General features: G+C 37.8%; 1 protein-coding gene and 1 long non-coding RNA gene across 7 annotated transcripts in view; one reads left to right on the top strand and one right to left on the bottom strand.

Moving 5' to 3' along the window:
• The window catches only part of RNPC3 (RNA binding region (RNP1, RRM) containing 3), a 28119-nt gene extending 27132 nt beyond the window's left edge, over positions 1–987 (bottom strand). For 4 of the 5 annotated variants that reach the window (XM_003990378.6, XR_006584599.1, XR_006584597.1 and 1 more), the window contains exon 1: positions 534–829. In XM_003990378.6, coding sequence (XP_003990427.1) covers positions 534–728 — 195 coding nt within the window. In that variant the 5' untranslated portion in view covers positions 729–829. Of the gene's footprint in view, positions 1–533; positions 830–854 lie in introns of those variants that run through there. The other variant, XR_006584598.1, reaches the window with a different exon arrangement.
• Positions 854–26947, top strand: part of LOC109502505 — a 66367-nt gene continuing 40273 nt past the window's right edge. Inside the window, exons 1-3 of one of the 2 annotated variants that reach the window (XR_006584606.1) lie at positions 854–991; positions 7235–7362; positions 14548–14770. This is a non-coding gene — a long non-coding RNA (uncharacterized LOC109502505). The remainder of the gene's footprint in view (positions 992–7234; positions 7363–14547; positions 14771–26947) is intronic. The other variant, XR_002161125.3, reaches the window with a different exon arrangement.

Below are 26947 nucleotides of genomic sequence, written 5' to 3'. Positions count from 1 at the left end.
GAAATGAAGCCTCAACCACTGACCCACCCAGGTGCCCCTTTTTATTTTTTTCACTTTACTTTAGAAAAAGATTTTATGAATAATTTCTTCGTAAAAAATCTAGTAGAAATTCTATAACTGGCTTACTGAAGTTACTATTGTAGTTTCTCCTCTATTTTAATGAATATCTTCACAGTGGCATATACGTGAACCAACATTTTTGCAAAGTCCTTTGTACTTTATATTTGAGTACTGAGTCTAAAAGAAATGCTCTCAAATTCAGAGGAGTTTTGAGATTCCCCGGATGGATCAGAAAAGGGAACATAAGCCACTCTTCTGCCTTGCCCTTCTCGGCGGCGCTGTGACTAACGCAGGCTCAAGCCAATTAAAACTTCACATGGTACGCAAGACGTCTGGACATTAAAGAGGAAAGACAGACACGCCCTCACTACACAAGCGCATTTTCCCACTCTTTTCTGTCTTCCTTCTGTCAAACCTTCCCCCTCCCCGAGTCAAGGGCCTTCCCCGGCGGCTTGGGACAGAAGCGCCCTTACCAGTCGTCCCTTATCTGACAGGACGCGCACGGACTGCGCCCCGAAATATTTCAGCAAATCCTCTTTCTCCTCAGCAGTCAGCTCGGCTGGCAGGTGCCTCACAAGAAGGGTTCGGTCGCCCCGTGACGGAGAGAGTGAAGCAGAGCTCTGACATCCTCTTGCCATCGGCGGTAGAGGCTGCTCGGGAGCCGCCATTTCCCACAGAGAAACTGCAACACGGAAAGCGAAGAGGCCGCAGTGAAAATGAGCTAATCAACAGAAGCTGGGGATAAATGAGTATTTTTCCGCCTCGCGCTAAGGATTCTGGAAACAGAGAAATACCGCGATAGAGGGTCACTTTCTCGCGAGACTTGCATCCGCGACGGATGTCTCTTCGGAAACCGGTTTCTAAAAATGAAGAACTAGGTTCCAAACGAAGGGAAAGCAAAGTGGTTTTAAATTACAGGTAGCTGCTGAAGGTATTAAAAAAAAAAAAACCTTTGCCCTAGAGAAGCGTGAGGATTTAAAAATGTATCAAATAAGGAATGAGGGGCCCCAGTCGCGTGAAGGGGAAAGAACGTAAACCCAGGGAATGAAAGAGCCACCGCCGCGACAGCGCAGGCGGGGAGCAAAACGGGACGCGGCGCTGGCCTGGGCGGGAGCTGAGCTCACTGGATTCCTGTTTCCTGGCCAATCGCGAAAGCGTATTGACTGGCTGGCGGCGGGGGGGGGGGGTGTTGCTTACAGTCTCGGAAGAGTAAAACCTAAAGATAGCAGGCTCTTCCTTCAGTAAGTGCATTTAGAACTCAGTTTAAGGAACAAAAAGTTAACAAAGAAATGTGTTTTGTTTTCTTGAATCATCGTGCATATAGCAGCCTCATAGGCTCTGGCCACTTTTTATTTCACGGAATTGGTGGCCTCTAGGGAGATATACTCTAATAAATGTAAATAAATGATTATATAGATAAAGCGATATATCTCCACGTTTAATCCTCATAACAACCCTAAGGGGGTAGGTACTCATTTCGATTTTATAAGTGAGGACGTTGATGTACAGGGGGCATTGATATACAATGAGGGCATTGATGTTTAAGTTTTACAGCTAGTAAATGGCAAAGCTGAGATTCGACCCTGTTAGCGTGACTGGCGTTACACTTTGATCCACTATCCTGCCTAGTTTCTGAATGTAGTGAGGGAAAGATCATCCCAAGAAGTCAATCAGAAATCTTCCTCACTGATTTTTCTAGTAGGGGTGTGTGTGTGTGTGTGTGTGTGTGTGTGTGTGTGTGTGTGTATAATGATTAAATTTTGGATATGAAAATTTCTAGAATCCCTTGAGGATTCTAGAGAGCGGTATTTGTTACAGTCGGCTACATTCTGTACAGGTGCTGCTATAGTCTAGGGGCCTATGGAGCCTACTTTTTATTTCCTACTTAATTAGGTATTAAAGATATAACAGCAAGCAATATACTAAACTTCTGCTTTCATGAAGCATTGTTGGAGAAGCAGGGAAGGGACCTTTTTTTTTTTTTTTAACATGAAATCCCTGATGTTTATTATCATAAGAAAGCTTGGACGTCTAAATTCTATAGTTGTATTAAGCACTATGAGCAATTCGGGAGGCTCTAATTTAGTATTAGTATTTGGTAGTACTCGACGATTTTCTGATTTTTTTTAACATAATGTATTGTCAAACTGGCTTACATACAACACCCAGTGCTCATCCCAACAAAGGCCCCCCCTCAAGGCCCATCACCCATTTTCACCTCTCCTCCACCACCCCCCCCCATCCACCCTCAGTTTGTTCTCTGTATTTAAGAGTTTCTTGTGGTTTGTCTCCATCCCTCTCTGTTTGTAAATATTTTTTCCCAGCAACACACATAATATTTCTATCCAAGGGATGAGAGATAGTGTAGGCCAGGGGAAGGGGGCCCAGTATTGATCTATGGAGCGTGCCAATGTTGGGAAATGGAGGAGAGGAGAAAGAACAAGATAATTCTTTTTCTTTTGGCACTTATATTCTAGTAGTAAAGATAGACCACAACATGTAGATAAGTAAATAAGTTCCTTTGGAGAGTTATATGTGCTTTGGAGAAAAAAAAAAATAGAGACAGGGTAGAGGGATAAACTTATTAGAGAAGGCATGCTGCTTTAAACACTGTCTTTTGCAAACTTTTGCTGTGTCTCTTACCATTAGTTAAATGATGAGCATATAATGTATAAATATCTGTTCAAGGAATGAATTCAGGAATGGATTAACCTTAATATTTATAACTGTTTCTTATGGTCAAAAATTGCTCCATCGGCCATCAACATAAATTTAATGGTCCTTATATATTATAATTGAGTATCACAACTCATTGGGATAGTTTACCATTTAATTTAATTACTTTTATCTGCACTCACTTAAATCTGTCTTATCCTTCTCTTGCCAATAGCTCAGACAGATTTCATAATTTCTTAGTCACTTTCAGTTAATAGTCCCAGTGGTCTTGAAATGTCAACTCTAAATTACATTCAGGCCTCACTTTTTACCCTCACTTTTTAGCCTTAACCTGAGAGATAGGAGGAAGATATAATTTGCTTTTATTTCTCCCATGTTTGAGTAGAAGTGGATGTGCTCTGTTCTGAGTTGCACATTTCTCATTTTCTTTTCTTGTTATACTGCAGAGGTTCCCAAATTTTCTCAACTCATGTTGCTTTTATTGTCTCAATAATTTTTTCATAACATCCTTTGGTGCCTCCTTGCTTCCTGTTCCACCTTGACTTTCAAGAGGCACTTGTTTTTTCTCAAAGCAACAGGGGTAAAAAAAACCAAAAACCCAGCTTTGCAAAGATTTTTTATTCATTTATTTGTTTGTTTGTTTATTTATTTATTTATTTATTTATTTTTAAGTAGGCTCCACACCCAACATGGGGCTTGAATTGACTGACTGAGACAATGGGCACCCCACCAAACATTTTTAAATTCAAAAATATTTCAAGCTGGTGATTCATGTAGTGTCTGGCAGATATTGAGTGTTGCTGTTTCCCTCAAATATTTAAAATGTTCCATAGCAGGGGCATCTGGCTGGCTCAGTCTTGATTTGGGGTCATGAGTTCAAACTCCACGTTGCATGTGGAGATTGCTTAAAACAATAATTAATTAATTAATTAATTAAAAATCAAAATAAATTATTCCATAGCACTCCTGTGACGTGGCTGGGGCACCTGGGGCACCTCAGCGTACAGTTTGAGAATTGTGGCTCTAACTTCTTTTTGGTTTTGATTTTCTTCATTGCAAGGAAGGAGGGAATGTTAGAGGTTGGGAGTATCTTACCTCATTGACCAAATGTTGGTTCTTTATCTCACTCTGATTCTCTCTGGTTCTATCTTTCTGTGGATGGAAGTCTCTGCTAATGTGGTTTTTAGGGGCTCATATTCATCAATCCCCCCTCTATCACTGAGTACCTTCTGAGATAAGAATAGCTTTCCCTGCTCCTTGGCCCTTACTTTGGATTCCGTCCCTAGTTTATCTGCATTCCTTTCCATTTTCAAGCTCCCTATTTTTTCCCATGAAGCTAGGAGCACTGCTGGGGCCTATTTCTGCTATTTTTGGAAGGCTGTGGAGAACTAACCTGAGAAAGGAATTTACTCTTTTTTTTCAGACTTTTTTTTTAAATTAAAATATAATTGACATACAATATTATATTAGTTTTAGGTATACAACATAATGATATGATGTCTGTATACATTACAAAATGGTCACCACAGTAAGTCTAGTTTACATCCATCATCTTACATAGTTACAAATATTTTTTTCTTATGATCAAGAACTTTTGAGATCAACTCTTAGCAACTTTCAAATATACAATACAATATTATTAACTCTAGTTACCATGCTGTACATTACATCTCCAGTATTTATTTTATAACTAGAACTTTGTATCTTTTGACATCCTTCACCCATTTCTCCCATCTTCCCCCCCTCACCCCGCCCCCCGGCCTATGACAACCACTTTTTGTATCTCTGAGCTTGGTTTTGTTTTGTCTTGTTTTTGAGTCCCATGTAAGTGAGATCAGATGTCATTTTTCTTTGTCTGACTTATTTCACTTAGCAAAATGACCTTGAGATCCATCCACTTCGCCACAAAAGTCAAGATTTCCTTCATTTTTATTTCTGAAAAATATTTCATAATATTTCATTACATATCACATTTTCTTCATCCATTCACTCATTAAGAGATGTGTAGGTTGTTTAGCCTATATCTTGACTATTGTAAATAATGCTGTAGTAAATGTGAGGATACATATATCTTTTTGAGCTAGTTTTATTTAGCTAAGACCCACAAGTGGGATTGCTGGATCATATGGTAGTTCTACTTTTATTTTTTGAGGAGGCCCCATACTGTTTTACATAGTGGCTATACCAGTTTACATTTCTGCCTATAGTGCACAAGGATTCCCTTTTTCTCCACATCCTTGCCAACACTTGTTCGTTCTTTCTTTCTTTCTTTCTTTCTTTCTTTCTTTCTTTCTTTCTTTTGATAATAGCCATTCTAATAGGCATGAGTTGGTATTTCGTTGTGGTTTTGATTTGCATTTCCCTGAGGATTACTGATGTTGAGCATCCATTTGTGTATCCATTAGCCATCAGGATGTCTTCTTTGGAGATACGTCTACTTAGATTTTCTGCTCATGTTTAATTGAATTATTGTATATTCTTTTGCTATTGAGTTTCATGAATTCTTTCCCAAATTTTTTGTTAAAAACAGTCTCCTCTTCCTTCATAGCCAAACATCTAGAGAGAAACATAAATTATCCTTATTCATTTACCTTCTACTCACTCAAAAATGCATTTCTATCTGACTTCTGATTCCATTAGTCCTTAAAATAATTCTCACTAGGGTCAACAGATATCTCCAAATCTCTAAATCTAGTGGACTTTTTCAGTGTCATTTTAACTTTTCACAGCACTTGAAACATTTGACAACTTTCTTTTTGAAGCATCAGCCTCCCTGATGCTTACCATTTCTCTTATTGTTCTAGCTCACTTTTTCTCTAACCTGATTCTAATAAATTTTCAATTCCTTATTTTTCCCTCTGTCACCTAACTTTGAACTTTCTTTCCACTTTTAGTGTTATATTACAACCTTGTTTGTTAATCTCATTGAAAAAAATTGAGGACTCCCATACCCATCAATCATACTTATATTTGTTCTCTTTGGTTAAGCCAAACTCTCACCTCAGAAGTGGATCCCCTGCCTTCTTGGGTACTCTGAGCCAGTCTCATTCAGTATGTATGCTATTATCATTTTGCTTTTTGAAAAAGCAAAGCAGAGGCACCTGGGTGATTGAGTCAGTTGAGCATCCAACTTCAACTCAGGTTGTGATCACATGGTTCATGGGTTCAAGCCCCACATCAGGCTCTGTGCTTATATCTCAGAGCCTGTAGCCTGCTTTGGATTCTGTGTCTCCCTCTTTCTCTGCCCCTCTTCTGCTCATGCTCTGTTTCTCTTTGTCTCTCAAAAAATAAAATAAAAAAAAAATTTTTAAAAAAGCAAAGTAAATGATTTGGAGAACAAAGGCTAAAGAAATATAGAAAAAAATTAAAATTTCTTACAACTTACAGCCCATTAACAAGTACTTGGGACAGGTAGGGTGATCTTTCTTTAGTAACTCAAGTGCCTTACCTTTAATACTTTGCTAGAGGCAAAAAGCAAAAGCAACCTTAGCTTGACATTAGCTTGACCTCCAGGATCCTATAAGTCTTCTTTAACATATAAAAATCCCTTTGGAAACTTCCTTTATCTCTTACCCTCACCTCCTCCTCCTGCAGAGGATATATGTTAGCAATAGCCCTCCAAACATATGGCCCACTGAAATACATCTGAAGGATCTCATGACTAAGGTTTTACTAGACAGTAGTAAATGACCCCTCAAGGTCCTAGAAACCTTGCTTGCAAATTCCTCGGAGACTTATGCTATCCCTAACCCCCTCCCAACTTGAAAGTGTATAATTAGTCACTCCTCACAATTGTAGTGCAACTCTTTCAGGAATCTGTCCCTGTGCTTTAATAAAACCATCTTTATTTTTGTACCAAAGACATTTCAAGAATTCTTTCTTGAACATTCACTACTGAACCCCAACATTTCATATCAGCAAATATACAAATTAAAAAAAAACAACTTTTGTTTCCACTTCCCTCTCCAGCTGCCATCTCTTTCTGTTTATAGCAAAACTTCTAGAAATAGGATTTATATTTGTTGTCTCCTATATTTTTATATTTTTTTCTCCTATATTTTCTTCAGTTTTGTTAACAAAGAAAACTGCAGGCCCAAAATGGAATCACTTAGGCCAAGTCATTGAAATAAGGATTAATATATAACATAATTATAGTTTCAACCTCCCCAAGAAATATAATCTTAACTGGTCCATCAGGAGTTTTCTGTTAAGCATCTGTCAATTGGGCCCTCTCCAGCCCCCAAAGGAAGATGAGGTGGTCTACTTAGTAAAGACTTTCTACCATTCCCTATAAGGGAAAGCAACCTTTCCTGGAACAGTTCTTTCTTTTCTTTTGCTAATAATTTCTTGTTCCATCCTCCTTCCTATAAAAACCTTTTATTTTGTGCAATTCCTTGGAGCTCCCCTCCACCTTCTAGATGGGATGCTGTCTGATTCATGAATTACTAAAGCCAATTAGATCTTCAAATTTATTCAGTTGAATTTTGTTCTTTAACAGATTTGGTGGCAGCAGTGGGATCCGAAGCAAACCTCCATCAAAATTCAGGGACAATGAAAAACAGAAGCATGGTGCTCTATGAACCTTGTTGAATTCACTGTCTTTCTCGCTGTTTCCAAATGTCGTTGGTGAGTTCCTCTCAGTTTGAGCTCTGCTCTCTTTACGTTTGAACTCTGACCTAATTGGCCTTTTTTTTTGTCCAGAGTTAATAAGTCATTCTAGACTTAAAAGTAGCTGTAACAGATCGTCAGTCAACCCTTGGTTCAGTCCACAATGCGATATATGAATCCCTTCCCCAGTTCCAGTCTGTAGTCCCTGTTTACTGGAGTTTTCTAGTTTGGTCTGTATTGGGAATTTTTGGTAGTTACCAGCTAGAGTTGGACTGGGTTGGACTTAAGAACCAGACTGAGTTCAGAATCAGGGTCTGATTTAAGAACTAGAATGAGTCTGGGATTGGACTGGGTCTGATTTAAGCTGGATTGCATTTAGTGTGAGACTTGGTGTTTTAAATAGAAATTAGTAGCTAATGGGAATATTGGAAGCCAAAAATAAAGCTGCAAACATTGATAGACATGGGTTGAGCATTTAAAGGCTTTTGGAGTATTTTCCATCTCAAGAAGACTCCCATGGTAGGATAACTTGGTTATGGAATAAGTTAGACTGACACTCGGTTACTTGCCAGCTTCAAGAAAATATCTGTACAATGAGGTACACTGTAAAATACCTCCCCAAAACCAACCTCATGGCACATCCCTCTTAGGTGTGCGTTTGCCTCCAAGAATCCTAACTAAAAGGCCTAGCTTAAAGAAATAGGATTCTTTAGATTAGAGAGTTGAGCACACACCTGCTTATTCTATATCTAAGAGCTATAGTCCTGAAAGTTGCAGATATCTAGCAAGATGAACAGTTTTACTGAAAACAACCTAAAATTACAATGGCCATTATGGGAAACATTATAATTAGATAAGATCACTTAAGAAGAATACTTGAAATTAACAGTCCCCAAATTAAGTAGAATGGGATACTTATTTTAATTTGCATGCAGAAGTCTCCAAAAGTTTTCAAACTTCTAAAATAGTTTCAATGGAAGATTCATTGCAAATGTCTAATAAAAAAATAGAGAAAATGTACCTAAAACAAAGATTATAAGACTTATATCTACTCTGAAGAGGCTATTAAACAGCTATCTCTCTTTTAAAAGTTTATTTATTTATTTTGAGAGAGAATGTGAACAGGGGAGGGGGGGAGAGAGAGAGAGAGAGAGAAAGAAAGAGAGAAAGAGAGAAAGAGAAAATCCCAAGGTGATCCCATGCTGTTTGCTCAGAGTCTAACATGGGGCTCGAACCCACAAACCATGAAATCATGACCTGAGTCTAAATCAAGAATTGGATGCTTAATGGACTGAGCCACCAGGCACACCTCATGGCAGTAATTTTAAAATGGAAGCTATAAGGTCTCTGTATATCTGAACATACAGTTCATATGTGTCTATATCTGTCTTGTAGATGTGTGATATTTTCTACCTCCAGATGGTATTGCCAAAATTAATTTGCTAAAGCTCTGTTTAACTGGCTTAAACAAACTAGCACTTACGTAAATTAGTGTACATAAAAGTTCTCAGAAATGTAATAGAAAGTAACCCAAATGTTTTTCAGGTTCTTGTTGGTATGGTTTGAACTAGGGTCCATGAGTCAATGGCCAAGAAAGTATTCTTGAAAAGTGCAAAAGGGTGTTTTTATTGTAACACTGGGACAAGACCCCTGGGCAGAAAGAGCTGCACTGGACTTGTGAGAAATGGCTGATTTTATACTTTGGAGTTGGGGGAAGTACAGACAAAGGAAGTTTCCAAAAGGATTTTCATTTGTTAAAGAAGACTTACAGGATCTTGGCGGTCTGGTTAATATTGTTAATATTAAGATTAGGTTGTCTTTTGCCTCTAGCAAAGTTTTATCATCATTGAGGCAGCTAAGCTCCTTGAGGAAGGTCACTCTGGCTGTCCCAAGTACTTGTCAATGGGCTATAAGTCCTAAGGAGATTTAATTTTATCTATATTTCTTTTACCTTTATTCTCTACATCATTGTATTCTGGGATAATCTTCAGGAAATTAAAGTTAGCTCAATAAATTCACTGGTTTAATTAAAAGAGGCATGTCTTTAGAGTTATCAACATCGAATATAATTCTGATAAACAAATTTTATTCTACTAGTTAAATTTATTTACTAGTTAAATTCATGTAATATCATTTGCAATTTGTTAGCAAAAATAGTTTAGAATTATAGTTGATTTTATCTGGTGTCTTATGAAGTTTTTATACATAATCTAAACATAATTGTTAAAAACGAGTAGATTGAACAGATAACGTTTTGGGTAGACTTTAAAAATTATTTCCCCAAATCTTCTTGGTAACTCGAAACGTTAAAGTTTTGCTACGGGATGAATTAAATTTGTTGAATATTGGGATCATTTTCTAATAAAATAATAAAACGTTAATTACTAAACATAGATTTCTCTACTTTTGGCTTTTTATAACAGAGAAACTAAGATATTCAGATGTGTTAATGCTACATTGGAAAAGGCACATGCATCTGGAAATTATGAAATGTGTTCATAAATTTGCCAATGTAAAGAATGCTGGTATAAAGGTTCACAATTGCCTACTTCTAGTTTTCACTAGAAATTAAGGTTTCTAAGAGTTAAGAATTCTAATTAATATGTGATTAAAACAACTAGAAATAATAAGGGAAATATCTCCTTATGTTGTAGGATTTTTTACCTCATTACCTGGGATTCGTTGTTTCACTGCTTTGAAAACTGAAGAGGTGGGCACAGAATGAGCAGCAGGCAGAGGTTTATTAGAATATAAGATTAGAAAGGAAGAATAGTAGGAAAGCTCTCTTTACAGAGAGGGGCATTCGAAGGTGAATACTTGATGAAGTTTTGGGATGATGGGGGGTTTGTGGGGTCTGGAGCCGATGGCCAAGAAAGAATTCTTTAAGATGTCTTTGGTGCAAAAGAGTGATTTTATTAAAGCACGGGGACAGGATCCATGAGCAGGAAGAGCTGCACTGGAGTCATGATGGGTAACTCATTATATACCCTCAGGTTGGGAGGAGATCAGGGATAGAGTAAGTCTCTAAAGAATTTTGGAAACAAGGTTTCCAGGACCTTGAGGGGCTAGCTGTTGCTAGCAAAACACCATTCATCACCATTTTAATAAAACCTCAGTCGTAAGACCCTTCAGATGCATATTGGGGGGCTATAAGTTTGGAGTATGATTGCCAGCATATATCTTGGGGCAGTTGAGATAAAGGAGGTAGACTTACAGGATCTGTGAGGTTGGGACAATGTTAAGCCAAGGTTCTCTTTTGCCCCCAGCGAGTGTCATCACTGAGCTTCTAAAGGGAGGTCACTCTGCTGGTTTCAAGAACTTGTTAATGGGCTGTAGGCAGTAAGGTAATTTAATTTCTCATTTGCCTTAGTTTCCCACATTATCATGGCAAGCACTTAAACCCCTTTCCTTTGTTCTTGGGTAGCCAGGAGTGTCCAAGGAGTATCACACATGTCCCACCTTGAGGGAAGGTTGGTTCTGGCTTGTGTTTTGCCCTCAGCCTGCCTCATGCTCAGTCATCATACCTATGGACAATAGGCAGGGGTCCTTGTTTTATAAGGTTCTGGTCACCACCACCCCCCACCCCCCCACCCTTCCTCCTTATTCCTTCTCAGGTTCTACCCTTATTGACTGGATAGCTAGGTGTTGGGTTGTCCATTCCTGATTGACTCATTTCCATTGTATAAGGGGTGGTCTAAGGCCATACCTGTTCCTTGTGAATCATAGGTTTTATGATCTACTTATTTTTAGTGAGGTCTTTTGTCAAATTCCTGAGAAAAACCTATGGGGGTGGTGTCTGTTACATTCTTAAGAGGAACCTTATGCCCCAGGGCATACTGTGGTCAGATGCTCCCAGCATTGTTCCAAAATACGTGTTTTTCCCCACCAAGGGACCTCAGGAAGTTTCCCTCTCTGCTTATTTTATCCTATCTTTTCCTATCATACCAAGAAAGTAGGATGTATTTTCGATATTAAAAGATAGGAGAAATTGAGATGCAATTTTTGTTGAGGAAAAAGAAAGTAATTTTGTCCTAAAATGAGACTGGTTGTTTAAAGAGAAAATAGACAAAATCTGAATATAAAAAAGAAAATTGTAGAAAGTTTGTGAAAAAGGAAACTTTGGAAAATAATTTTATATGTGGTCAGTGATAAGGGACCATAAGGCAAGCTGACACCCTATAGCCACCCCCACCCATGGTATATGTGTGATATTCCTCAGGTACTCCTGGCTGCCCAAGAACAAAGGAAAGAAAAGAAAACAAACAGTTAACTGATAGAGATCACAGTCATACAGGACAATTTTCAAATATCTTAGTAAATTACAAGAAAAAGGCAATCTTATCAATAGCCTAATGTCTAGAAATGTGTACTTCCAATATCACCCTCCCCTCCATAGTGATGTGGGGAACAAAGGCAAGAAGGAAATGGTAGGTAAAGTTAAATTTCTTTATAACCTGCAGCCCATTGACAAATAAATACTTGAGGCAAATAGAGTATAACATTTCTCCAGGAACCCCCTACTGTCATAATGTTAATCCCTTATTAGGGGGAAAACAAAAGCAAGAACTCACAAAAGCAAGAACTCAGGTATCTTAGGAGTCCTCTTTAGCATATATTTTTTTTCTCTTTAACATATGAAAGTCCTTCTGGAGGCCTCCCTCTTGCCTTTACTTCCCCCAAATTACATAGTATATAACCAGTCACTCTTCATAACCCCAGTGCAGCTCTTTCTGCCCAGGAGCCTGTCCTCTGTCCTTGTGCTTTAATAAAATCACCTTTTTTGCACCAAAGATGTCTCAAGAATTCGTTCCTGGCCATGGGCTACAGACCCCCACCATTCTAAAACCCCATCAGTCAGGAGGTTGGAATGAGTAAGTTTTAATATCAAAAGTAAACTTACAAAATTGGAATTTGGCTTTCTCCATTAAAAGGACAAAGTTGCTGGATTTTTGGTCTGCTTTTGTTAATAGATTATGAACATTTCTTTACCTTTTGAGTGATTTGCCTAGAAAACAAATATTCTGTGTTTTATAAAAAATAATTTCCTGTGTCTACTGTCTTTATCAGGTCTTTGATTACCTAGGAAAACTGAGTTTTCCATATATGTGTGTGTGTGTGTGTGTGTGTGTGTGTGTGTGTGTGTGTGTGTACGTATATATCTTTTTTCTTTTTAAAGTAATCTCTTTCCCCAATATGAGGCTCAAACTCATGACCCCAAGATCAATAGTTGCATGCACTACCAACTGATACAGCCAGGTACCCCTGAGTCTTCTTAATATTAAAAGAGCTAAATTTGGGGGATCTTGGGTGGCTCAGTTGGTTGAGCATCCAACTTCACCTCAGGTCATGATCTCACAGTTCATGAGTTCATGCCCTGTGTCGGGCTCTGTGCTGATGGCTCAGAGCCTGGAGCCTGCTTGGGATTTTGTGTCTCCCTCTGTCTTTGCCCCTCTCCCGCTTGTGCTTTGTCTCTCTCTCTCTTTTAAAAATAAAGGATATTAAAAAAAAAAAAACTAAATTTTGCTAATAGGTAATTAAGTTTTATAATGATCTGTGATACTACTCAGGTCAGCCCTAAAAAAGTTTTTTGTGTGCTATTTTTACAAACTTCCCCAAATCAAATTCTAAGTGAAGTCTTTTAGTCCTAGAAGAAACTGGAATTTTTCTAGAAATTTCCCTGGAACATTCCAAGGGATTTGTTAATAAACTAGGCTTATTTCATATGTTAAACTATATGGGAAGTATTGTCAAATAAGAACTAATACTATTCTTTTTTTATGTTGTTTTTGTATAAATATATAAGAGTTCTAGAAATTATGTGAAATTCCTAGAAATACGTGTCCTGGTATGTTACCACTTGAAAATATTCTTTTACCTTCTGAAGTGTCTCATCAAAAATGAGACTCATATTAAAAGGACTAAACTTGAGTATCAAGGAAATGCTTTAGCTGACTTTCATGCAGAGGCAGCAGCAACAGAATCTATAAAGATTGTGGCATATGTGGATGAAGTCTATTCTGCCTCTGCAGAAAATGACCCTTTGATGCCAGACTTTTACCATCCTGATGTCTTTGCCCATGGCAACAGCCTACTTCTAAAACAAAGAAATTAAGATGGGTAAACAATAGTTGTAAATTAAATGAACAATTAAGGCTATGGGGGGTTGGGGTGCCTGGGTGGCTCAGTTGGTTGGGCGTCTGACTTCAGCTCAGGTCATGATCTTGTGGTCCATGAGTTTGAACCCTGTGTCAGGCTGTATGCTGACAGCTCAGAGCCTGGAGCTTGCTTCAGATCTTGTGTCTCCCTCTCTCTCACTGCCCCTCCACTGCTCACATTGTCTCTCTCTCTCTCTCTCTCTCTCTCTCTCAAAAATAAACATAACAAATTTAAATTAAGGCTATGGGAAACCCAAGATGACTGCACAGTTCTTTCTGGCTCCCTGGCATGCCCCATTTTTTTGGTGTTTACATTTTTTTAACCACTCTCATGCATTCAAGATGTCTCAAATTATTAATAGACATTGCAGGGAAGACTTTTATAAAATTGCAAAAATAGTCTACCAATGATGTCTGACCTGTCATGTCCATAATCCTGGAGAAACTGGTTTTTTTCCAAGAGGATTCACACTTCCTCCCTTTGGACCCTTAGGATACCTGAAGCTGGACTTCATTCAACTGTCTCTTAGTATAGTTTACCAATATGCTCCTGTTCTTTTTTGTGTGTTTTCCACATAGATTGAAGCTTTCTTTTCCTATAAGGCTGATATCCTCATGGTAGCTAAAAAAACTGCTAGAAAATGTGTTTCCTACTTAATATACCTTCCATGATCTCTGATGACCAAGGCACCTACTTCACGGAGAAAAATCACATGAGCCTTAATGGAAATCTTGAAAACTTTTTGGAATTATCACTGTTCATATCATTTCCATCATCAGACAAGGTTGAGAGAACTAATGGGATCCTCAAACTGAACATTTCTAAACTTGCCAAAATTACTGGACTTCTCTGTCCTAAGGTATTGATTGCCCTTGGTCTTACTATTAGAAGCTTTCCTTTGGGAAGCATAAACTCATACCACATTATATAGTCACAGGCAGACCAATGTCTGTTGGCATACAGCTTTCTGTAGATCCCTTGTTTTCTCCTGCTAGTATGACCAACTACAGTAAATCTTCCATGTCTTATGCTGAAACCTATCAACAGGTTATAGAAGACTTTATGGATCCCAACTCAGAGGAACCTGTTGGGCACAGTCTAAAGCCTGGTGACTGGGTATTCTGGAAACATTATCAAAGGAAGACAGTTCTTGAGCTCAGCTAAAAGGGACCTTACCAAGTTCTCCTAACCACTGATACTGTTGTGAAACTATAAGACACTGGAGACCTCTGAATCACATTGACAAGGAGGAGAAGTAGGTGACATCAAGGTAAACTGATTCTGCCCATGACAGTGAATCAACTGCAGACTTTAAAGATGAAACCCTTTCCCCTTGTTTTCTTTTCCTGTACTTTGGCATTTGCCTGGAAAGATAATGCCATCATCTATATCTCCCAGTCCATTGCTAAGAGGGGGTAATCTAGAATTTATTTCAGGCTAGGAGAAAATCTAATTGTGCCCTAACTTTTCACAAGCAAAATAAGATCTCTCATTGGTTGACTCCCCTGAATTTACATTGTTGAGTTAGAAAGGACCTCTTAAGGAGGTTTTCATGATTTAGGATTCTTTCTGTTTGTCAGGTCTCTATTTCCCTGGTTAGGGCTAAATGTAAAGGAGGCTATGACCAACAACCTCTCCTTAATTCTTAATTATTGCAGAACCATCTGCTGAAGTAATGGTGGCCCCAAAAAGGTCTTTAGACTCTCTGGCCAAAGTTCTTGATAATAGGATAGCCCATAATTATCTTACAGCTGAGCAAGGAGGTGTTTGAGCTGTGGCCAACACCACTTGCTGTATCTGGATTAACACTTCTGGGGAAGTTAAAACTTCATTATATTAAATCATGGAGCAAGCCACTTGGCTTAAAAAGTTCACTTCTTCAAGGAAGTCTTTCTTTTACTTTTGATTTAGGTTTATGAATTCATGATTATATTTATGTCTTGGGGACTATGGCTTTGAAGTGCACTCTGAACATTGGGAACTATTCTTATAATCTCCTTGGCATATTGTATCCTCTCAAAAACTTGAAATGCATGTTTGTAACTGCTAACTACCAAGCAGATGATCTTCCTGAGAGTGAAACCTTGGAGGAGAAGCCAAGAAAATGACTGACTTAAATGAAACCATGACTTGTGAATATCATGGAGGTTACGCATGACATATGGCTACCACACTGAAGGAAAAACACAAACTGCAAGAATTTTAGAGCAGTAGCTAAGAGTGGTGCTGATGCCTTACATTTTTATCACATCTCTTAGTTAAACTGAGTCTGATCAATGGTGGGGGGAGGGGGGGGGAATTGTTAAAAAGAAAACCACAGGCCCAAAATGGTTTCACTTAGGCTGTCACCAAATCAAAGCTTAATGTATAACCTACTTGGAGTTTTAACCTCCCCCAGAAATTTAGTCTTAAGTAATCAAGAGTTTTCTCTTAAGCATCAATTAGGTAGTCTGTCACATGCACCCTCTCAACCCCGGAAATGAAGATGAGATAATCTGCCTAAGCTCCCCTAAGGGAAGGTAAACTTGTCTGGAACAATCCTTTCTTTTCTTTTGCTAATAACTTCTTGCTCCAGCCCCCTACCTATAAAAACCTGCTTGTTAGATCGGATGCTGCCTGATTATTAAGTGATTCATGAATCACTTAATAAAGCCAATTAGATCTTCAAATTTACTCAGTTGAATTTTTTCATTAGCAGTTTATTCTAATCAAGTGAGCAACCCCACTATTCTACTTAAATTGCCCTTTTCAAGGTCACTAATGACCAATACATTGCTAAATCCAATGGTAATTTCTCAGATCTTATGCTACTTGATCTATCAATATCACTAAACACAATTATTTACTCTCTGCTGTAAAAACAACCAAAACAAAGCACAACTCCCAAACTAAGCTCCCTTCATTTGACTTACTGGGTACCACACTTGCAATGTTTTCCCTCAGTCATTCTGATCACTCTCTTTGTTTCTTTTGCTGGTTCCTCCTTATCTCCCTGACCTCCAAATGTTGGAGTTTCTTTTTACTCTGCCCATCCTACAGGTAATTTATCAAGTTTCATGGCTTTTAAAATCATCCATATATTGATGCCTCCTAATTTAATATCTCCAGCCTATACCTCTTTCCTATATCTAACTGCTTGCTTTGATACCTCCTCCATGTTATATAATAATCATCAAAAACATAAGTTGTTTAAAACTGAGCTCTTGGGGCTTCTGGGTGACTCAGTCGGTTAAATGTCTGACTCTTGATTCCAGCTTAGGTCATGATCTCACAGTTCATGGGTTCAAGCTCCACATCGGGCTCCATGTTGAGAGCACTGAGCCTGCTTGGGATTCTCTCTCTCTCTCTCTCTCTCTGCCCCTCCCATACTTGCTCACTCTCTCTCTCTCTCTCAAAAATAAGTTAAATAAATAAATAAATAAAACTGAGCTCTTGATATTCTTTAAAACTCTCAAGTTTTTTCCATCTCAGTTACTTTTGATTTCTCTTTATCTTTTATACCCCATGACTTTCCATTCAACAAACCCTTATTGTACCTTCAAAATATATCAAAAATTGGACCATTTTTCTCCATCCCCACTGTTACCACCCTTGTTAAAGCCACCATGAACTTTCTGAAATTGCAGTGGCCTTATGGCCATTCTACTTTTGTCCTTGCCCCTTCAGCAGACACAAAAAGGCTCAACAATTATTCCATGTGTTCTTCATTTCCCAACTCCCTTGTTCTTCGGTATGACTATGCAGTTCATTCTGGTCAATGGGCTGTTAGTGAAAGCAACATGTGTCAATTCCAGACCATAGCATGGAAGAGTAGATGTGAAAGCAGTGATCATGGGGACCACACATTGAGATTATAGAGATAAGGTAAACATAAGTAGACAGGTAAACATAACAGAATACACAGTCACCATTTAAATGACAACTGCCTTACAAAATTACTTGACTCCCACCAAACTTTCCATAATTAAGAAATATCTTTTATTATGTTAATGCACTGATAGTTTAGGGTTATTATTTTTTTTAGCCATAGCAAAGCAAATTCTATTATGAATAAAAATACACTCTGATGGTTGATTTTATGAGTCAACTTGACTGGCCACAGGATGCCCAGGTTAAACATTATTTCTTGGTTTGTCTCTGAGGGTGGTTTTAGATGTGATTAGCATTAGATGTGGTGGACTCAGTAAAGTGGTTTGCCTAGTCTAATATTGGTGAGCATCATACAATCCCTTGAGAGCTTGAATGGAACATGAAGTATATGGTGAAAGAGTCTGTCCCTTTTTTTCCTGCCTTACTATTGAGCTGGAATATCTCACCTCTGGCCTTTACTGAGAATTATACCATTACCTCCCCTGGTTCTCAGACACTCAAATTTGGAGTGATTTATATACCCAGTGTTCCTGGATCTCTAGCTGACAGAAGGAAAATCATGGGACTTTACAGCCTCCATACTCACATGAGCCAATTCCTCAAAATAAGTATTTTCTCTATGTGAATATATAGCTTTTATTTATAAGATTTTAAATTTGCTTTATATACATATTGAAGAATATATATTATATATTAGTCTTATAATAAGAGTATATTTGGGGAGGGGAAGATAGTAGAGGAATAGGAGGACCCTAGGTTGGCCTCATCCCACAAATACAATTATGTAACTATCAAAGCATACTATCTATCCCAGAAATTGATCTGAAGACTGGAAGAACAAACACCACAATTACAGGTAGAAAAGAGGCCACATTGAAGAAGGTAGGAAGTGCAGAGATGTGGCTTCGGAGAGAAATGGATTGTGGTCACTGTGGTGAGGAGGGATCCATGGTTATGGAGAAGCTTGAGAGATAGACTAACACACAAGAGAGTGCATGGGGAAAATGAATCTCCATAGCAAATTGGCTTGGAAAGTGAGAGACCCTGAATTTTGTAAGTTCCTGCAACCTGCAGGGCTTAAAGCCTGGAGTTTTAAAGGTCAGTGTGCTTGGCTCTAAGAGAGCTTGGAGGACATTGGGACTGCTCTTAGAAAGAAGGCAGGCAAACAGCACATAGACATACAACATAGAAACAGTCATCTGTTCTATGTTCTATGCTTGGGGCACAGAGTGGCCCATCTTGCTCATATTAGAGTGTTTCCCAGAAAGGCAGCATTCACAGAGAGAACACTCCAGGAATAAAGGAATTGACAGGCCTTTTCCCTCTATCTACTCTTCAGCATAAACACAGAATCACCTGCAGGAATCAGTGCAGTGCTGGCTCTCCCTACCTAACTTGCATACACCCCCACCCCACACCATGTTCTGTAAGAAACACCCTTCTTAGTCATGCATGCCTCAGTCCCTTTACTGTGGACCCCCATCCCCAGAAGATTGGTCCATACCCCTGCCAACACTGCATATCCTGACCTTAGAGTTTTTCAGGATCTTGGTTCCAGCAGCAGGTCTCATTTCACAAGCAGACCAGTGCCCACCTAGTTAAAATATGCCACATTTAGGCCAGGGACCAAATACTGCCCACAACAGTCAAAGAACCTCTGTTGGTGACTGACCTGAAGGATAAAGCAGCCATGATACAACAGCAGAGTGCACACAGCACAACTGGATATACTTCTGGAAGCACCAGTCCTTGGGGAACAAGGAACACTATACTGCAGGGCACTCTAAGACCTCTTCTTCATAAATCCATTACCCTCAAGAACAGGAGGTATAGCTGACTTCTCTAACACACAGAAACAGGCACAGTGACTTAGACAAAATGAGAAGACAGAGGAATTTGTCCCAAATGAAATAACAAAATAAGGCCATGGCTGGAGATCTAACCAAAGGATATCAGATATAAGTAACATGCCTGATGGGGAATTTAAAGTACATGATCCTAAATGTCCTCACTGGACTTTAAAAAACAGTGGAGGACATCAGTGAGACCATTAAGACAAAGATAAGGAAGGAAATAGAAATAAAGGACTCAATAAACTAAATGAGAAACACACTTGATGGAGGGAACAGCAGACTGGAAGAAGCAGAGGAATGAATTAATGATTAGAAGACAGTAATAGAAAGTAATCAAGCTGAACAAAAGAGAGAAAAATAATTTTGCAAAATGAGAATAGTTAGGGAATTCAATGACTCAATCGAATGTCCAGAAGGAGAAGAGAAAGAAAAGAGGACCAGAGAGTTTATTTGAAGAAATAAAACTTCCCTAATCTGAGGAAGGAAACAGATATCCAGATCCAAGTGACACAGAGAACCCCCAACAAAAGCAGACCCACACCAAGACATATTGTGAGTAAAATGGAAAAATACAGTGATAAAGAAAGAAATATTAAAAGAAGCAAGACACGGGCACCTGGGTGGTTCAGTTGGTTAAGCGTCCAACTTCACAGTTCATGAATTTGAGCCCTACATCAGGCTTTCTGCTATCAGCACAAAGCCCACTTTAGACCTCTGTCTCCCTCTCTCTGCCCTCCCCCCCCCCAAAAAAAAAACATTAAAAAAAAGAAGACAAAAGAAGACAGTTACACACAAAGGAAATCCCATAAGGCTATCAGCAGATTTTTCAGCAGAAACTTTGCAAGCCAGAAAGGAGCAACAAGATGTATTCAAAGTACTGAATGGGAAAAACCTGCAGCCAAGAGTACTTTATGCAGCAAGGCTATCATTCAGAAGAGAAGGAGAGATAAAGAGTTTCTCAAACAAAAGTTAAAAGAATTCTTGATCATTAAACCAGCCCTGCAAGAAATATTAAAGAGGACTGTTAGAGTGGAAAGGAAAAAACAAAAATGACAGTATGAAGGTAGGAAACACAAAGGAGTGAAAAATGAGTATTTTGGTTTAAAACTCCATCATGGAACTCACAAAACAAAAGGATGCAAATCTGACACCATATACCTAAAATATAGGGAGGAGAGGAGTAAAGAATGGGTTCAAACTTAAGCAACTATCAACATAATATAGACTACTATGGGGCACCTGGGTGGCTGAGTTGGTCAAGTGTCTGACTTTGGCTCAGGTCATGTTCTCTGGGTTTTGGGTGCGGGCTTTGCATCAGGCTCTGTGCTGAGGCTGGGAGCTTGGAGCCTACTTTGGGTTTTGTGTCTCCCTCTCTCTCTGCCCCTACGTGACTCATGCTCCCCAAAATGAATAAACATTAAGAAAATTTAAAAAACGCATAGACTGCTATATGTGGAAGATGTTATTACAAACCTAATTGTAACCACAAGTCAAAAACCACTAACAAATACACAAAAATAAAGAGAAAAAAAATCAAATATATTACTGAAGGGAACCAACAAACTATGAAAGAGAAAAGGACAAGAAAGGACCAGAGAAAATCTTTGGAAACAACCACAAACAAGTAATAAAATGACAGGCAATAAATATATATCTATCAATAGTTACTTTGAATGTAAATGGACTAAATGTTTCAATCAAAGACATAGGGGTGACAGAATGGATAAAATAACAACACCCATCTATTGCTCCCTACGAGAAACTCATTTTCTACCTAAACACACATGCAGATTGAAAGTAAGGGGATATAGGGGCACCTGGGTGGCTCAGTCAGTTAAGTGGCTGACTTGGGCTCAGGGCATGATCTCACGGTCTGTGAGTTCAAGCCCTGCATCGGGCTCTGTGCTCATAGCTCGGAGCCTAGAGCCTGCTTCTGTTTCTGTGTCTCCCTCTCTCTCTGTCCCTCCCCCATTCATGCTCTGTCTCTCTCTGTCTTTCAAAAATGAATAAATGTTAAAAAAAATTAAAATAATAAAAAAAAAGAAAGGGGATGGAAAAACATTTATCATGCAAATGGATGTCAAAAGAAAAAGTAGCAATACATATATTGAACAAAATAAACTTTAAAACAAAGACTGTAGAGATACAGAGGATACTATATAATAAAAGGGACAATCCAACAAGAAGATAACAATTGTAAATATTTATACACCTAACAGGGGAATTAACATAAAGGAATTAATCAACAATAATATAATAGTAGGGGACCTTAACCCCACTTATATCAATGGATAGATTCTCTAAACCGGAAATCAACAAGGAAATAATGGCTTTATATAACACACTGGACCATATGAATTTAACAGGTATATTCAGAACTTTCCATCTTAAAACAGTAGAATACACATTCTTTTCAAGTGCACATGGAATATTCTCCAGAATAGATCACATATTAGGCCTCAAAAGATGCCTCAACAAATTTTAAAAGATGAAAGTCATACATGCATCTTTTCTGACCACCACAGTATGAAACCAAAAGTCGAATACAAGAAAAAATCTGAAAAGACCACAAATATATGGAGGTTAAATAACATGCTATTAAACAATGAATGGATTAACCAGGAAGTAAAAGAAGAAATAAAAAAGTACCTGGAAAAAAATGAAAATGAAAACACAGTGATTCAAAATCTTTGGGAGGCTCTAAGAGGGAAGTTTATAGTATTACAGTTCTACTTCAATCAGCAGGAAAAGTCTCAAACAACCTAACCTTACACCTACAGGAGCCAGAAAAAGAACAATAAATAAAACCTAAAAACAACAGAAGGAAGGAAATAATGAAGATTACAGCAGAAATAAGTGATACAGAAACTAAAAAAAAATAGTAGAACAGATCAATGAAACTAGGAGCTGGTTCTTTGAAAAAAATCAAGAAAATTGGTAAACATCTTGCCAGACTCATCAAGAAAAAAAAGAGGAATAACCAAAATAAATAAAATCACAAATGAAAAAGGAGAAATAACAACAAACACCATTGAAATACTAACAATATTAAGAGAATATTATGAAAAAATATATGCCAACAAATTGGACAACCTGGAAGAAATGGATAAATTTCTAGAAACATATAAACTACCAAACCTGAAACAAGAGATTTTCAAATATAAATTTTTAACAGACTATTTCCCAGCAAAGAAATTGAATCAGTAATCAAAACACTCCCAACAAACAAAAGTCCAGGATCAAATGGCTTCACAGGCAAATTTTACCAAATATTTGAAGAGTCGATACCTATTCTTCTCAACTACTCCAAAAAATAGACACGGAAGGAAAACTTCCAAATTCATTCTATGATGCCAGCATTGTCCTGATACCAAAACCAGATAATGATACCACACACACACACACACACACACACACACACACACACACACACAGAGAGAGAGAGAGAGAGAGAGAGAGAGAGAGAGAGGGAGAGAGAGAGAGAGAGAGAGAGAGAGAGAGAGAGAGAACTACAGGGCAATATCTCTGATGAACATGCATGCAAAAATCCTCAACAAAATAATAGCAAACCAAATCCAACAATACATTAAAAAAAACATTCACCATGATCAAGTGGGATTTATTTCTGTGTTGTGAGAGTGTTTTAATATTTGTAAATCAATCAGTGTGATACATCACATCAATAAGAGAAAATATAAGAATGATATGATAATTTCAAAAGAAGCATAAAAGCATTTGACAAAGTATAGCAGCCATTCATGATAAAAATTTTCAACAAAGTAGGTTTAGAGGGAACATACCTCAATATAATAAAATCCATATATGAAAACCCCCTAGCTAACATCATCCTCAATGGGGAAAAACAGAGAGCCTTTCCCCTTAGGCCAGGAGCAAGACAAGGATGTCCACTCTTACCACTTTTATTCAATGTGATACTAAAGGTCCTAGCCATAGCAATCAGACAACAAAAAGAAATGAAAGGTATCCAAATAGGTAAGGAAGTAGTGAATAGTATCCAATAGTAAGGAATAGTGAAATCAAACTTTTACTATTTGCAGATGACATGATACTCTATATAGAAAACCCAAAAGACTCCACACACACACACACACACACACACACACACACACACACACACACAACTACTAGAACTAATACATGAATTTAGTAAAGTCACAGGATATAAAATCAATCTATAGAAATCTGTCACATTTCTATACATCAATAATGAAGCAGCAGGAAGAGAAATTAAGGAATCAATGCCATTTACAATTGCACCAAAAACAATAAGATGCCTAGTAATAAACCTAACCAAAGAGGTAAAAGACCTACAGTCTGAAAACTATAAAATACTGAAGAAAAAAATTGAAGGCAGCATAAAGAAATGGAAAGAGTTCATGCTCATGGATTAGAAGAACAAATATTGTTAAAATGTCTATACTGCCCAAAGCAATCTACACACTTAATCCAATCCCTATCAAAATACCACCAGCATTTTTCACAGAACTAGAACAAACAATCCTAAAGTTTGTATGGAACCACAAAAGACCCCAAATAGCCCAAGAAATCTTGAGAAAGACAAGCAAAACTGGAGGCATCACAATTCCAGACTTCTCATTATATTATAAAGTGGTCAAAATATTATGGTACTGGCACAAAAAAAAAAAAAGATACATAGATCAATGGAACAGAATAGTGAACCTAGAAATCAACCCATGAACCAATGGTCAATTAGTTTTCAACAAAGCAGGCAAGAATATGCAATGGGAAAAAGTCTCTTCAACAAATGGTGTTAGGAAAACTGGACAAGTACATGCAAAAGACTGAAACTGGACCACTTTCTTACACTGTGAACAAAAATAAATTCAAAATGGAAGAAAAACATAAATGTGAGAGGTGAAACCATAAAAATCCTAGAAGAGAGGTGGTAATTTCCCTGACACTGGCCATAGAAACATATTTCCAGATAATGTCTCCTGAGACAATGGAAACAAAGCAAAAATAAACTATTGGGACTGCATCAAAATAAAAAGCTTCTGCACAGTGAAGGAAACAATCAACAAAACTAAAAGACAACCTACTGAATGGGAGAAGATATTTGCAAATACCTATCTGATAATGGCTAATCCAAAATGTATAAAAAAACTTCCATAACTCAACACCCAAAAAGCACAAATAATCCAATTTAAAAATAGGCAGAAGAGAAGAACAGATATTTTTCCAAAGAAGACATCCACATGGCCAACAGACACATGAAAAGATGCTCAATATCACTAATCATCAGGGAATGCAAATCAAAACCGCAGTGAGATATTACCCCACACTGGTCCAAATGGCTAAAATAAAAAACACAAGAAACAACAGGTATCAACAAGGATATGCCAAAAAAGGAACCCCTGTACACTGTTGGTGGGAATGCAAACTGGTGCAACCACTCTGGAAAATGGTATGGAGGTTCCTCAAAAAATTAAAAATAAAACTGCCCTACAATTCAGTAATCACACTACTGGGCATTTACCCAAAGAATATAAAAACACCAAGGTGAATAAACCCATATGTTTATTGCAGCATTATTTATAATGGTCAAAAATATGGGAGGAATCCAAGTTTCCATCAGTAGATTAATGGATAAAGATGAGGTGTTTTATATATTTGCAATGGACTATTAATCATTAAAAATGAAATCTTCCATTTTTAACAGTGTGGGTGGATCTATAAGGTATAATGATAAGTGAAACGTCAGAGAAAGACAAATACCATATGATTTCATTCGTACTTAGAATTTGAGAAACAACAAATGAAGAAAGGAAAAAAGACACACACAAAAAAACAGATTCTTAAGTATAGAGAACAAACTGATGGTTACCAAAGGGAAGGTAAGTAGGGGGATGGGTAAAATAGATGAAGACGATTGAGAGTATACTTATGGTGATGAGCACAGAGTAATGTACAGGATTGTTGAAGCCACTACATTGTACACCTGAAACTAATATAACAGTGTGTGTTAATTACACTGGAATTAAAATAAATGAAAAAGTAAATTTTAGTTAAGCTCTACCTTAACCCCAAATCGATAAGACCACTGGCTCTACCTTTGTTTTGGTGAAATCCTCGCATTTCTTGCTAATGTATAATTTCTTGGCAGCAAATACACCTACGTTTGTCAGACTAGAGATGTGGTACAGTTTGGTGGTCTTTTGAACAGATTTATTAATTATTTTTGAGCAACATTTTCTCTCCCCAACAGTCTCAAGGACATTTAAAAAGACATAGACCAACCACAATGACAGATGGAAACTAGCATGTAACTGAGTTGTTACAGGAAGCTGTGTAAGAAAGCAGAGAAGAAAAAAATAGACTAATTTTAATGTCCCTAGTCCTTTTAGTTGCTCCATTATTTGACTCTAATTTATGTTTCACCCTTCCATGCACCTTATTACATAGTAAAGTGTATTTACTCTTTCTTGAACACATTCACGTATTCTCTGTGTACTTAAGTATGGTTGTGTATGCTGGCCCCTAGTGATGAGTTTCTTGGTCTTCATACAAATACAAACTTTGATGCCCTATATACTTTGTAACTTCTACTATGACACCTATAGTTTCCTTTGTATTACAGTAATTTGTAAGTTTGATTATTAGATTAAAACATTTTTTTTGAAGATTATTTTTAAGTAATCTCTACACCCAACGTAGGGCTTGAACTCAGAACCCTGAGACCAAGAGTTGCATCCTTTCCCTTCTGAGCCAGCCAGCACACCTGATTTTTAGATTCATAATTGTGACTTACCTGGAAAGTTGCAATAACCTTCTGATCAATTTCTTTTGTTTTCACTCTATACATCCTGCAAGCTACTCTGTTCACAGTAATTAGTGTGATCTTTAAAAGACATAAATTTGAGGGGCACCTGGGTGGCTCAGTCAGTTAAGCATCTGACTTCAGCTCAGGCCATGATCTTCCGGTTCCTGAGTTCGAGCCCCGTGTCAGGCTCTGTGCTAACAGTACAGAACCCGGAGCCTACTTTGGATTCTGTTTCCCTGTCTTTCTGACCCTTCCCTACTCTCTCTCTCTCTCTGCCTCTCTCTCAAAAATAAATAAACGTTAAAAAAAAGACATAAATTTGATTTTGTTATTTCCCTGTTGGAACCTTTCAATTGGTTTCCCATCACACTTGGAATATAAAGTCCTTACCATGTCCTCTAAAGCTTTTTAAGGTACTTCTGTAATCTCATATAATCCTACTATGTTTCTTATGCACTCCCCTTTAGTCATCCTTGTTTCATATGGGGAGGGGAGTGGGAGGGTGGAGACAAAGAATGAAAAATAGAATCCTTCCTAATGGCGTTTGTGTTATCTACCTCTCTAGCATTCTTCTAGATGCTCACATCCCTCACATTTATTCAATGCCTATTCAGATGTCCTTTCCTCAGGATTTTCCTGGAAATAGTGTACCTCCTCACCTTCCCATCACTAATCACTTATCCTGATGTATTATATTTTGGGCATATAACAGCCTATGCATTATACATTAGTGCTTATGTATATGAGTGTGTTCATGCGTGTGTGTTAAGTGTGTTTGTCTTGTCTTTTTTATATTTGCTTCTTCACAGGCCAAAAATAATGAATTTTTAAAAATGTTTACTTATTTTTGAGAAAGAAAGAGCATGCAGGGCAGGAGCAGAGAGAGAGGGGGACAGAGGATCCAAAGCAGGCTTTGTGCTTA

Source organism: Felis catus, chromosome C1 (assembly GCF_018350175.1).
Source record: "Felis catus isolate Fca126 chromosome C1, F.catus_Fca126_mat1.0, whole genome shotgun sequence".
NCBI classification, from domain to species: domain Eukaryota; kingdom Metazoa; phylum Chordata; class Mammalia; order Carnivora; family Felidae; genus Felis; species Felis catus.
The sequence above is the reverse complement of the archived record's forward strand: the minus strand, read 5'-3'. Positions and strand labels throughout refer to the sequence as shown.